The sequence below is a fragment of the Mesoplodon mirus genome (genome assembly GCF_964341445.2).
Source record: "Mesoplodon mirus genome assembly, chromosome: X".
NCBI lineage: Eukaryota > Metazoa > Chordata > Mammalia > Artiodactyla > Ziphiidae > Mesoplodon > Mesoplodon mirus.
The window spans coordinates 79891968-79906617 of record NC_138981.1 but is presented as its reverse complement, the minus strand read 5'-3'; the positions used below and the strand labels follow the sequence as shown (position 1 = coordinate 79906617).

At 39.4% G+C, this 14650-nt stretch overlaps 1 protein-coding gene across 1 annotated transcript; it reads left to right on the top strand.

Annotated features, from left to right (window-relative positions):
- Positions 1-1563: 1563 nt before the first annotated feature.
- On the top strand, positions 1564-4003 carry LOC309796659 (nuclear factor erythroid 2-related factor 3-like; the record flags this gene model as incomplete). The annotated part of the gene is given in 3 exon segments (XM_082609916.1): positions 1564-2312; positions 2314-3640; positions 3642-4003. Coding segments are annotated over 3 exon segments (2115 nt in total). The 3' UTR covers positions 3681-4003.
- Positions 4004-14650: the final 10647 nt, after the last annotated feature.

Genomic DNA, 14650 nt, shown 5'->3' with positions numbered 1-14650 from the left:
TCAAAAATACGTCTACATGTGAAACAGTCCTCACTGAAAACTAACTAGAAACTGGCAGAAAGACTCCTGTATGGCCAAGGCTGTAAGAAAGATACACATGTAATCTGGTAGGAAGGGAAATAAAGCAGTCAGATCAGGACCTGTGCCCCTTCTTGGCCTAATCTCCTCTAAGCTAATCTTACAGTAGTTAAAACAACACTTCCAATACTGAGGCAAAAGCCATCATGCCAGAAGTAGACCTCTAGCCAAATGCAGAATATGGAGACATTCTATAGCTACTTGGGCCAATTATTGGCATTTCTAAAGTCTTTCACTGATCTAGTCTTACAAAATTGATTTTTCACAACTGGAAACCTGCCTATTTCCCCATTTCCCTTGTGGAACTACTATACTTCTGTAAGCTGAACATATTTTCAGATCTCTAGGCTATCAAGTAGCTCATTTTCTTTGTTTTATATGAAGTAGTCTGTTTTAGCTTATTGTAGATTTCTTCCATTCAATGTGTTTTGTTAGAAAATGTGGAGCTTTAGATGAAGAACCTTGTAGTTAGGTGTTTTAAGAAAACTGTTTCCCTGTAAACATCTTAAAGAAATATTAATTCCACATTAGATCAGGTTTAGGAATATCCTCCAACTTTATCTTTCAATCTAGGTTTAGATGGCTTAATTAGCTAGTGAATATAATTATTTCAGTAAGCATTAAACAATTGATAAATATTTGCCTAAATGCAAATCTAACATTTGGTCAAATGCAGATGCAAAAATGCTTTGTTTTTGTTTATTGGTTGGTTACTTAGTTGGGGTTTTTTACAGAAATTCCTAAAATTGAATTTCCATATGAAAGTTGTTCATTATAGCACTATTTGTAATAGCAAAAGACTGTAAATAACTCAAATATTTCTCAACTGAGTGGGGGTCATAGAAACTATGCTAAACCACAGAACAGAGCACTATGCAGCTGTAAAAAGTAGTGAAGAATATCTCAGTATACAGTTATGGAGCAATCTCCAGGATATAATGTTGTATTTTTATTTATATTTATTTATTTATTTATTTAAAATGAGTATAGTTGATTTACAATATTGTGTTAATTTCATGTATACAGCAAAGTGACTCAGTTATGAATACACACACACACACACACACACATCTTTTTCAGATTCTTTTCCATTATAGATTATTACAAGATACTGAAAGTGCGGCCCCGCGCAGGCCTGGGGCGGCAGTGGGCGTGTCCCCGGCGGCGGCGCCCGCGGCCCTGGGCGGGGCCTGGTTGCAGCACGGGGCTGCGGGGCAGCGGGGCGGCTAAGCTGGCTCGCTCTGCGCCCAGGTGGCTCCTCCTCCTCCGCCTCGCCCGAGCCGCAGGCACCTGGGCGGCTGTGGTGGGACTGTTTTTGTGCCCGGCTCCGGGGGCCCGCGACGGCCGCTGCACGCCTGGGTCCATTGTTTCTGTCTCTTCCGGGCAGGTGCCGGCGGCGCGCAGGGGCCGCACGTGCCCAAGCGGCGGCCGGCGCGCAGGGACCCGCGGGCGCCGGCAGGGGCGTCCCCGGGCACGCGGCGGGGGATGAAGTACCTGAAGCCGTGGTGGTCGGACGGCGGCAGCCTCCTGCACCTCACCATCCTGCTGAGCTTGGCGGGGCTTCGCCTGGACCTGGACCTGGACCTGGACCTCTACCTCTACCTGCTGCTCCCGCCGCGGACCCTGCTCGGAGATGAGCTTCTGCTCCCGGGCGGCCCGACGAGCCCTGCCTACGCGCTCAGCCCCTTCCCGGCCTCGGGAGGGTGGGTGCGCGCCGAGCTCCTACACCCCAAGGGCCGGGAGCGGGACCCCGTGGCGCCGCCGGAGGGCCGGCTGCTCCGGGAGGTGCGCGCGCTTGGGGTCCCCTTCATTCCCTGCACCCGAGTGGACGCGTGGCTGGTGCACAGCGTGGCTGCCAGGGACGCCGACGGGGCCCACGCGCTGCTCGGCGCCGCCGCCGCCTCTTCGGCCGGAGGAGTGGGCGCCGGCGTGAACGGCGTTAGCCAGGCTGCGCCAGGTAGCGGCGGGAATCCCAGAGCGGCTCCGAGTAGCCCCTTGGCCGCCGGGGAGGAGGAGAAGGCTCCCGCGGAACCGACGGCTCAAGTGTCGGACGCCGGCGGACACGCGAGCGAGGAGAATGAGGTACTAAGAGCTGTGGATCACAGTTCCCAGCATGAGGAAAATGACCAAACAGCATCAACCCAGAGGGAGAAATCACTACAGCAGAATGAAGATGAAACTAAAATAGCAGATAAACCTGCCTGGAAAGTAGAAAGGACCTCTGAACCTAGAAACGAGACATCAAAATGGAACAGACACATCTTTCTCTCTGGAAGACTTATTTCAGTTGCTTTCATCACAGCCTGAAAATCCACTGGAGGGCATCTCACTGGGAGACAGTCCTCTCCCAGGAAGTATCAATGATGGCATGAATCCTCCTACACATTATAATGCAAATTTTAGCCAGGCTGTAAGTCACGATGTAAATCTCCATGAGGCCATGTTGTTGTGTCCTGAGAATACATTTAGAAGGGATCCAGTAGCAAGGACTTCACAGCCACAAGAACTATTTCTGCAGTTAAATTCTCCTCTTAGCAATCCTGAACAGACCCTTTCTGGAACTAATTTGACAGGATTTCTTCCATTTGACAATCAGATGAGGAATCTAACAAACCAAGACCTTCTGTATGACCTTGATATAAACATATTTGATGACATAAATTTAATGTCTTTGGCCACAGAAGAAGGTTTTGATCCAATGGAAGTTTCTCAGCTTTTTGAAGAACCAGATTCTGATTCTGGGCTTTCCTTAAACTCAAGCCACAATAGCACCTCTGTCACCAACTCCTCACGCTCTGTATGTGAAGGTGCTTCACGTTCTAGTAGTGACCTTGAATCTCTTTCCCACCGTGACTTAGAAGGGGCTGTAGGAGGCTGCTACCCAGAGCCCACTAAACTTTGTCACATGGATCACAGTAGTGACTCTCGTTTTCATGGGGACCTTGCATTTCAACCCGTATTACATAACCACACTTACCACTTACAGCCAAGTGCACTAGAATCCACTTATGAATCTTTTTCATGGCCTGGGAAGTCACAGAAAATAAGGCATGGGTACCTCAATGACACAGACAGAAACTTAAGCCGTGATGAACGGCGTGCTAAAGCTCTGCACATCCCTTTTTCTGTGTATGAAATTGTCCAGATGCCTGTAGATTCTTTCAACAGCATGCTAAGCAGGTACTATCTGACAGATTTTCAAGTGTCGCTCATCCGTGATATCAGACGAAGAGGGAGGAATAAAGTTGCTGCTCAGAACTGCCGTAGGCGCAAACTGGATTTAATTTTGAATCTGGAAGATGATGTATGTAACTTGCAAGCAAAGAAGGAAACTCTTAAGAGAGAGCGATCCCAGTGTCCCAAAGCTATAAATATAATGAAACAGAAACTGCACAATCTCTATCATGATGTTTTTAGTAGGTTAAGAGATGATGAAGGTAGGCCAGTCAATCCAAACCAGTATGCTCTTCAGTGCAGCCGTGATGGAAGTGTTTTGATTGTACCCAAGGAATTGGTGACCCCAGGCCAAAAAAAGGAAAACCAAAAAGGAAAACGAAAAAGTGAGAGAAGAAATTGAAGATGGATTCCATCCATATGCATAAAGTCGTAATGTTCAGAAACTGATTAAAAAACCATTGAATCTGCTTCAAAGTTTAGCTCAAGTGTTATCTACTGTTACTTGAATCACTCAGTTAAGGCTACATTTTGAAGCTTATATGGACCAGTTTAGGACTTCAATATCAGACTGGGGGGCTGAAGCCAATGTTTCAAGAACTCCTAATAGTATGTAGAAATAGGGTGACGTGAAAACTTGGTAACTGTCTTTTCACTAGCCATTTCAAAACATTTAGAGTTTTCAAGAACTGTTTTAGCTTAATTGATGGAAACTTATGTAGTAGCTTTTTCTGTGGAAATAAATTTTGTATTTGATTTAAAAAAAAAAAGATACTGAAAGTGCTATACAGTAAGTCCTTGTTGTTTATCTATATTATATTATATATAGTAGTGTGTATCTGTTAATCCTAAACTCCTAATTTACCCCCCCTTTCCCCTTTGGTAACCATAAGTTTGTTTTCTATGTCTACAAGTCTGTTTCTGACTTGTAAATAAGTTCATTTGAATCATTCTTTTAGATTCCACATATAAGTGATATCATATAATATTTGTCTTTCTCTGTCTGACTTACTTCAGTCAGTATGATAATCTCTAGGCCTATCCATGTTGCTGCAAAAGGCAATATTTCATTCTTTTTTATGTCTGAATAATATTAATTTGTGTGCGTGTATATATATATATATATATATATATATATATATATATATATATAGCATACATATATATATAGTGCATATAGATATATATATAGCATATATATATATATATGCTACATCTTCTTTATCCATTCATCAGTTGATGGACACTTAGGTTGCTTCCATGCCTTGGCTATTGTAAGTAGTGCTGCTATGAACATTGGGGTGCAAGTACCTTTTTGAATTAGAGTTCTTGACTTTTCCAAGTATATGCCCAGGAGTGGGATTACAGGATCATATGGTAACTTTAGTTTTTGTGGAACCTCCATACTGTTTTCCATAGTGGATGCACCAATTTACATTCCCACCAACAGTGTAGGTGTGTTTCCTTTTCTCCACACCCTTTCTGGCATTTCTGATTTGTAGACTTTTTGATTATAGCCATTCTGACCAGTGTGAGGTGATACCCTCATTGTAGTTTTGATTTGCATTTTTCTAATAATTAACAATGTTTAACATCTTTTCATGTGTCTGTTAGCCAGCTGTATGTCTTCTTTGGAGAAATGTCTATTTAAGTCCTCTACCCATCTTTTGATTGCATTTTTTTGATATTGAACTGTATGAACTGTTTGTATATTTTGAAGATTAATCCCTTGTCAGTCGCATTATTTCTTAATATTTTCTCACAGTCTGTAGGTTGTCTTTTTGTTTTGTTTATGGTTTCTTTTGCTGTGCAAAAGTTTATAAGATTGATTAGGTCTCATTTGTTTATTTTTGGTTTTATTTCTTTTGCTTTGGGAGAGTGATCTAAAAGAATATTGCTACGATTTATGTCAGAGAATGTTTTGCCTATATTCTCTTCTAGGAGTTTTATAGTGTCATGTCTTATATTTAAGTCTTTAAGTCATTTTGAGTTTATTTTTGTGTAGGCTGTGGGAGAGTGTTCTAACTTCATTGATTTACATTAAGGTTGTATTTTTATAAATTCACTACATATAGCATGCCAATGATTCCCAAAATATCCTTAGATTCCACACAGAATATTCCACAGTCTTGCTATTGCCACCTCTTCCTTCTTTTGCATACATTTTGTTGTTGTTGTTTTTGTTTTGTTTTGGTACTGGCAGAGAATCACATCACACCCCACACCACTTTTTGGCCCTCCAACAACTTTCCTCTTAGATTATGATCATGTTACAGTAATGAATTAATAAAATAAAGTATAAATAATGTTGACCAACAGGTATGGTCTACCATGTGCTAGACAATGTGCTATATCCTGGAAAAGAGAGAAACATAACAGATTTTGCATCAAGAAACTTACAAATCAGTAGGGGAGGCAGTCATGTTATCCAATAAATTGTCTTTGGTAGTGTAATATGTACAATAGAGATGGTAGATACAAGTTTCAGAAATAGTTCAAAATAGATAGTAGTTAAATTCTGATGGTGAAAGGGAGTTAGAATAATTATCAAAGTCCTCCTAGATATGACATTTGAGTTTTAATTTAAAGGATGAATACAGTGGTGTGCTGGTAAATGCTTAACAACTGACTTGGTGCAGGGAGGGGAGGGAACACAACAAACAAATAAATATGACTTGTACTATTTGCTAATTTCTGTTGTATAAATATTGCCACCACGGCTGATTTCTAACTACAACTGTGAAGTCACTGAGAGGGGATGCACGCAATTGGCTCTGGTAAGCCAGTGCAAACCAACTCTAGTAGACCCCTGGATGAATTAGGATTTTCCTGGTCAACTAGTGGGTAAGGGCATTCTAGAAAAAGGGAATGTAGAGAAATAACAGGAACTGGAGTTTACAGTATAGAGAAGCAATGGTAAATGAGGCTGAAGAGTTAGTCCCACAATCAATCCATGAGTTGCTCAAGAGTTTGGACTTTTTCTTCCAGAAGTAGTGGAGAGTGAGTGAAGGATATCAGATAGGTCAGAGACCTATCTGATAGGTTTAAAGATAAACAATAGACAAACAGAGAACAACAACAGAGAAACAATAGAGAAAACAGTTTAAAAAGATTAATAGCTGGTAAATTAAGTAAGATGTTATATAATAGTGTAGGAAAGAGATGTAGAAAGTCACATCTAAGAGAATAGTAGTGGGAATGGAGAAGAGAAAACAAATTTGATAAATATTTAGAAGGCAGATTTAAAAGAAAGTTTTATCCATATGGATGTGGCAATGAGGGAGAGAAAGGAGTTAAGGGTAACTCTACTGTTTGTGAATTGATAATTGCTTGCAATTTTTAAATACTGTAGTAATTTTTTTTTCTTTTTTTTTGCGGTATGCGGGCCTCTCACTGTTGTGGCCTCTCCCGTTGCGGAGCACAGGCTCTGGATGCGCAGGCCCAGCGGCCATGGCTCACGGGCCCAGCCGCTCCGCGGCATATGGGATCCTCCCAGACCGGGGCACGAACCCGTATCCCCTGCATCGGCAGGCGGACTCTCAACCACTGCGCCACCAGGGAGGCCCTGTAGTAATTATTTGATTTAGCTTCATCTGATATGACCCATTTAATTTGACTCAATTTAATATATCTTTACTTGATTGTTCCTATAAACAGGAATCATTATGTAGAAGGTGACTAGTTTGTTATTGTTTGTTCACCTTTGAACCAAAAGAGATTTCTCAATAATTGGTAGTTGTCTATGGAATATACCAACATTCATGGGCAGAGTAAAAGAGCATGAAAAGGAGTACACAGAGAGGTAAAGGGAGAGCCAGAAGAGAACAAAGTTGTGAAAATCAGCTGATGAACAGAGTTTCAAGGAGCAAGGAGTAGTCATGTAGGTCAAAAGCTGCATTTGTTCAAGTAAATTAAGGAGTGGAAAGTTCTTGATTTTGGTTCAGAATCGATGAATCATAAGTAACTGTAGTAAGAGTAGTTGTAATGGCATGAGAAAGACAGAGGTTGCATTGTGCTGAGTCTGGAAGAGAATAGATGAAAAAGAGACAGATGAGTTCTAATATTAATAACTTTATAGCGGGATAAGAGTAAATTAAGTGGGTTTGGGAACTTTGATAAATTTTCTCCCAACCCCTACTATTTGACATTTTAATTGCCTGATACTTTCATAATGGCTTCATGGTTTTCCTTTGTTCCTATCAATTAAGGTAAAATGCCTGCATTAGAGGATGTAAAAATATTTGCTTAGAATAAGTTATAGCACCTGTAACCTCACCAACACAACACAAACACAAACACACACACACAGAGAGAACACTATAATTGGGGGAAGTTAAGAATACGAATTTTCATCTATTTGGTACATAATATTGTGGTGATGGTTGTAGTTTGCTTCATCCTGGGGCACTAAGGAATCTGGTCAGAGCCTACTTCTGTTATCTAAGGATGAGGCATGGCAGAGATCCATTAAAACTAAAGGTGAGATCCTCTATATCAAGGGCCTAATTTATTATTCATCTCAAAGGTTTCAGAGCCTTGATGTCAGTGTCTGAATGCAAGAATGGGCCAGCATGTGAGAGAGAACAAATGTCTGAAGAAATAACATCAAGGGAGTTGTTGACAAGAAAATCCTAATAAAATGAAGTGATAATATCAGCATAAATCCGTTTTCTATTATTTCAGCCATGTGGCTGACAGGATCTTGGAGCTCTGGCCGGGTGTCAGGCCTGAGACTCTGAGATGGAAGAGCTGAGTTCAGGACATTGGTCCACCAGAGACCTCCCAGGCCCATGTAATATCAATCAGTGAGTGATCTCCCAGAGATCTCCATCACAATGCTAAGGCCCAACTCCACTTAATGACCAGCAAGCTCCAGTGTTAGACAACCCATGCCAAACAACTAGCAAGGCAGGAACACAACACCACCCATTAGCAGAGAGACTGCCTAAAATCATAAGAAGGCCACAGACACCCCAAAATACACCATCAGATGTGGTTCTGCCCACCAGAAAGACAAGATCCAGCCTCATCCACCAGAACACAGGCACTAGTCCCCTCTACCAGGAAGCCTACATGACCCACTGAACCAACTTTAGCCACTGGGGACAGACATCAAATCAATGGGAACTACGAACCTGCAGCCTGCAAAAAGGAGAACCCCAAACACAGTTAAACAAAAAGAGAAAACAGAGAAACATGCAACAGATGAAGGAGCAAGGTAAAAACCCACCAGACCAAACAAATGAACAGGAAATAGGCAGTCTACCTGAAAAATAATTCAGAGTAATGATAGTAAAGATGATCCAAAATCTTGGAAATAGCATGGAGAGAAAATACAAAAAATGTTTAACAAGGACCAAGTAGAACTAAAGAGCAAACAAACAATGATGAACACAATAAATGAAATTAAAAATTATTCAGAAGGAATCAATAGCACAATAACTGAGACAGAAGAACAGATACATGACGTGTAAGATAAAATACTGGAAATGACTACCACAGAGCAGAACAAAGGAAAAAAAAAAGAAAAGAAAAGAATTGAGGACAGTATCAGAGACCTCTGGGACAACATTAAATGCACCAATATTCGAATTATAGGGGTCCCAGAAGAAGAAGAGAAAAAGAAAGGGACTGAGAAAATATTTGAAGAGATTATAGTTCAAAACTTCCCTAATATGGGAAAGGAAATAGTCAATCAAGTCCAGGAAGTTCAGAGAGTCCCATACAGGATAAATCCAAGGAGAAGTATGCCAAGACACATTAATCGAACTATCAAAAGTTAAATACAAAGAAAAAATATTAAAAGCAACAAGGGAAAAATAACAAATAACATACAAGGGAAACCCCATAAGGATAACAGCTAATCTTTCAGCAGAAACTCTACAAGCCAGAAGGGTGCGGCAGGACATATTTAAAGTGATGAAAGGGAAAAAAGCTAAAACCAAGATTACTCCACCCAGCAAGGATCTCATTCAGATTCAATGAAGAAATTAAAAACATTACAGACAAGCAAAAGCTAAGAGAATTCAGCACCACCAAACCAGCTTTACAACAAATGCTAAAGGAACATCTCTAGGGAGGAAACAAACACAAGAGAAGGAAAAGACCTACAAAAACAAACCCAAACAATTAAGAAAATGCTAATACAAACATACATATTGATAATTACCTTCAATGTAAATGGATTAAATACTCCCACCAAAAGACATACACTGGCTGAATGGATACAAAAAGAAGACCCATATATATGCTGTCTACAAGAGACCCACTTCAGACCTAGGGACACATACAGACTGAAAGTGAGGGAATAGAAAAACATATTGTATACAGACGGAAATCAAAAGACAGCTGGAATAGCAATTCTCATATCAGACAAAATAGATTATAAAATAAAGAGTACTACAAGAGACAAAGAAGGACACTACATAATGATCAAGGGTTAAATTCAAGAAGAGGATATAACAATTGTAAATATTTATGCACCAAACATAGGAGAACCTCAATACATAAGGCAAATGCTGACAGCCAAAAAAGGGGAAATCTACAATAACACAATCATAGTAGGGGACTTTAAAGCCCCTCTTTCAACAATGGACAAATCATCCAAAGTGAAAATAAATAAGGAAACACAAGCTTTGAATGATATATTAAACAAGGTGGACTTAATTGATATTTATAGGAAATTCCACCCAAAAACAACAGAATACACTTTCTTCTCAAGTGCTCATGGAACATTCTCCAGGATAGATCATATCTTGGGTCACAAATCAAGCCTTGATAAATTTAAGAAAATTGAAATCGTATGAAGTATCTTTTCCCACCACAACACTATGAGACTAGATATCAATTACAGGAAGAAATCTGTAAAATATACAAACACATGGAGGCTAAACAACACACTAATTAATAACCAAGAGATCACGGAGGAAATCAAAGAGGAAATCAAAAAATACCTGGAAACAAATGACAATGAAAACACGACAACCCAAAACATATGAGATGCAGCAAAAGCAGTTCTAAGAGGGAAGTTTATAGCAATACAATCCTACCTCAGCACACAAGGAACATCACAAATAAACAACCTAAACTTACACCTAAAGCAATTAGAGAAAGAAGAACAAAGAAACCCAAAGTAAGCAGAAGAAATCGTAAAGATCAGATCAGAAATAAATGAAAAAAGAAATGAAGGAAGCAATAGCAAAGATCAACAAAACTAAAAGGTGATTCTTTGAGAAGATAAACAAAATTGATAAATCTTTAGCCAGACTCATCAAGAAAAAAGGAAGAAGGCTCAGATCAATAGAATTAGAAATGAAAAAGGAGAAGTAACAACTGACACTGCAGAAATACAAAGGATCATGAGAGATTACTACAAGCAACTCTAGGCCAATAAAATAAACAATCTGGAAGAAATGGACAAATGCTTCAAAAAAAACAACCTTCCGTGCCTAAACCAGGAAGAAAAACAAAATATGAACAGACCAATCACAAGCACTGAAATTAAAACTGTGATTAAAAATCTTCCAACAAACAAAAGCCCAGGACCAGATGGATTCACAGGTGAATCCTATCAAACATTTAGGAAAGAGCTAACACCTATCCTTCTCAAACTCTTCCAAGATACAGCAGAGGGAGGAACACTCCCAAACTCATTCTACGAGGCCACCATTACCCTGATACCAAAACCAGACAAGGATATCACAAAGAAAGAAAACCACAGGACAATATCACTATGAACATTGGTGCAAAAATCCTGACAAAAATGCTAGCAAACAGAATCCAACAGCACATTAAAAGGATCATACACTATGATCAAGTGAGGCTTATCCCAGGAATGCAAGAATTCTTCAATATATACCAATCAATCAATGTGATAAACCATATTAACAAATTGAAGGAGAAAAACCATATGATCATATCAATAGATGCAGAAAACATTTTCAACAAAATTCAACACCCATTTGTGATAAAAACCCTCCAGAAAGTAGGCATAGATGGAACTTACCTCAACATAATAAAGGCCATATATGACAAACCCACAGCCAACATCATTCTCAATGGTGAAAAACTGAAACCATTTTCTCTAAGATCAGGAACAAGACAAGGTTGTCCACTCTCATGACTATTATTCAACATAATTTTGGAAGTTTTAGCCACAGCAGTCAGAGAAGAAAAAGAAATAAAAGGAATCCAAATCGGAAAAGAAGAAGTAAAGCTGTCACTGTTTGCAGATGACAGGATACTATACCTAGACAATCCTAAAGATGCTACCAGAAAATTACTAGAGCTAATCAATGAATTTGGTAAAGTAGCAGGATACAAAATTAATGCACAGAAATCTCTTGTATTCCCTTACACTAATGATGAAAATCTGAAAGAGAAATTAAGGAAACACTCCAATTTGCCATTGCTACACAAAGAATAAAATACCTAGGAATAAATCTACCTAAGGAGACAAAAACCTGTATGCAGAAAACTATAAGATACTGATGAAAGAAATTTTTAAAAAAGCAAAGATGAATATGTAGTATATTAAATTTAATATTTTTCAGTCCTAGGAGGGTTTTGGTTTTTATTAACCTAGCATTCTTAATTACAACAGGGCAAACCTTGTATTGAATTTATTATAATTATTGGTATTTTTACATAATGGGATTAAAATAGTTAAATGTAGCATGATGGCAATCTCTGACATATTTTTAAAATAAATTTATCTATTTTATTTTATTTATTATAGGCTGTGTTGAGTCTTCTTTGCTACACACGGGCTTTCTCTAGTTGTGGCAAGTGGGGTCTACTCTTCATTGTAGTGCATGGGCTTCCCATTGCAGTGGCTTCTCTTGCTGCAGAGCATGGGCTCTAGGCACGTGAGCTTCAGTAGTTGTGGCATTTGGGCTCTGTAGTTGTGCCTTGCGGGGTCTAGAGCACAGCCTCAGTAGTTGTGGCACACAGGCTTAATTGCTCCATGGCATGTGGGATCTTCCCGGACCAGAGCTCAAACCTGTGTCCCCTGCATTAGCAGATGGATTTTTAACTACTGCACCACCAGGGAAGCCCCTCTCTGGCATATTTTTAAATCCATATAAAAATTCAGATATTTTCACTGAAACTGAAATAACTGCAACTTTTTAAATTTCCAGTGTTACTTTTATTCAGAAAAACTGGAACTAAACCAAAGATGGCTTGGAGTGAATAAAGGAATGGAGGAGACAGGAGTGTCTATGGAACTACAAATTGGATTCCCTGTAATTAGCAAGATATAGCACAGAAACTGCCTTAAAATGAGCATTGAGGATCAGGAAAGGAAATATATAGGAGAAGGAAATAAATTCAAATGATGGGGTTCAAATTGATGAGCTTAGGTTTAGAATTTGGTCTCGAGAAAAGAATCTTCGGACTTCATACAAAAGCTCAAAAGCCAATAAAGTAAAAATTTATGAGGGCTCTGTGTGATTCTGTGAGCCTAACCTATACAATGACTTGAAATTTCCTAGTATTGTCCTACAACAAAGTGGGCTGTTTCTTTCAGACACTCAATGTTGTGTTGAGATGAAGTATGTGATGATGTATGTATCTAGACCCAGTTCTAGAAAATAGTGGCCAATAACAATGAAGTAGCAATGTGAGGTCACTACACCATCCCTGAGCTCTGCCCTTTCTATGAACTGTTGTCAATTATAAAACATGCTAGTAGCTAGTACATTAGTCTTCACTGAAACATCGAGCAGTGTTAGAGGATAATTAATACAAGACAATATGTGGACTTTAGTGTAAAGGCCATCTGTTAGTAAAGGTGGGTAAGGACATCACCAATACTTAGAAGCTTTATAATAATTATAATTAGTTTTGAGCCAACTTATTCTAACCCCTATTACCTAACATTTAAGACACAATGGGATCAAATGCCCAGACATCTGTATAATGGGATGTCCTTTGCTCTTTTCATTTACAGTAAGAAGGTTACTTGTGTTATGTTCTGGAGAATGGGGAAACATTTGCTTAGGATCCATTACAACCCCCATCTACATCCCCCAGCACACACATACACACAGGAACACAGAGGATATAAATGTGATAATTTTGAGATTTGGCCCAAGGCACCCAGGAATCTGGTTATAAACAATTTGGAAAATCCAAGGATGAGTCAAGACTAAAAGAAACATAGAACTTTGAATCTCCCAGGACAAAGGGCATAGGTCGCAGCAACAAGCTTCTTTATTCTATTTATTCTCCTAAATGTCCCTTTACTGCCTCCTCTGCAGGTGGTTAACATGTAGTATTATGTGAGTGGGAGGAATTGGGAAGAAATTTTGGAAGTTATTATATAGAGAGAGCTCTGTATAATGGCTAGTGAAAGTGTTGTCTTCTCTGCAGCTGACATGAACCAGAACATTGCCAGATTTTTGCAGCTTATAGTTTACCCAATGCCAACAAAATTTCCTCAGGTTCTGCCAGGCAAACTGTCTCTGTCTTAAATCACCCTAGTAGATATGGAAAGGGAAAGAGCTGAATACTAAATGGCTTGAGGCAGCATAGTGTAGAGACAAAATGATTATAATAACTATACGTACCTAGTGTTTAGAGTAATCCCTGACACCTAAAAAGTACTATGTATGTGTTTGATAAATAAAAATCATACGTAATGGAGATCTTAAGTATAGACTATTATTTCTAGAACTATAGCAAGGAAGAGAGAGAGATAGGTTTGAAGGGAGAGTAGAGGTAGGGGAATTTACAGGAGTTGTTTTATTTTTTGTTTGATTTTGTTTCAAGATTGGATATATAAATATGTATATAAGCCAGATTGAATAAGTCAGTGGACAGATGTATGGATTCCTAGGCCCTACTCAGAGAAAATAAATTTTGAAATTCTGAAGACAGGTCCACAATTCATATATATGATTCTGATGACGTAGTAAGGCCTACACTGACTACATTGCTCTTCCAGCACACTCTCAACCCTTTTTGTCCTCTATTCTTTTCTTTTTTTTTAATTTTTGAGAAAGACAGACTGCATATGTAGCACCCATTTAGATGTATCTGAAGCCTTGGAAGCTTGATTGTCCTATGTTCTCCTACAAATGGCACTTGAGAGCTTATCTGGAGGTTCTAGCAGGGGAATGCAGCTACTCATATGCCCTCGCCCAAAGAACAGCCTTCCTCTATTGGGAAGGTTGCTCTCTTCGACCTAGCATGCAGCCTTGGGAAGGGCACACGTGGAGAGGTGAAGAAAGAAAAGGACACCTGCCTAGCCAGTCAGATCAGCCAAATCAACCCTGGAGATCAGTAGAGTGACAGATGTAGCCAGCTCACCCTCACATTCCTCTTCTTTTCATTTTTAACATAGAACTTATCACTTTCTAACATATTGCTATGGACTGAATGTTTGTGTCCCCCC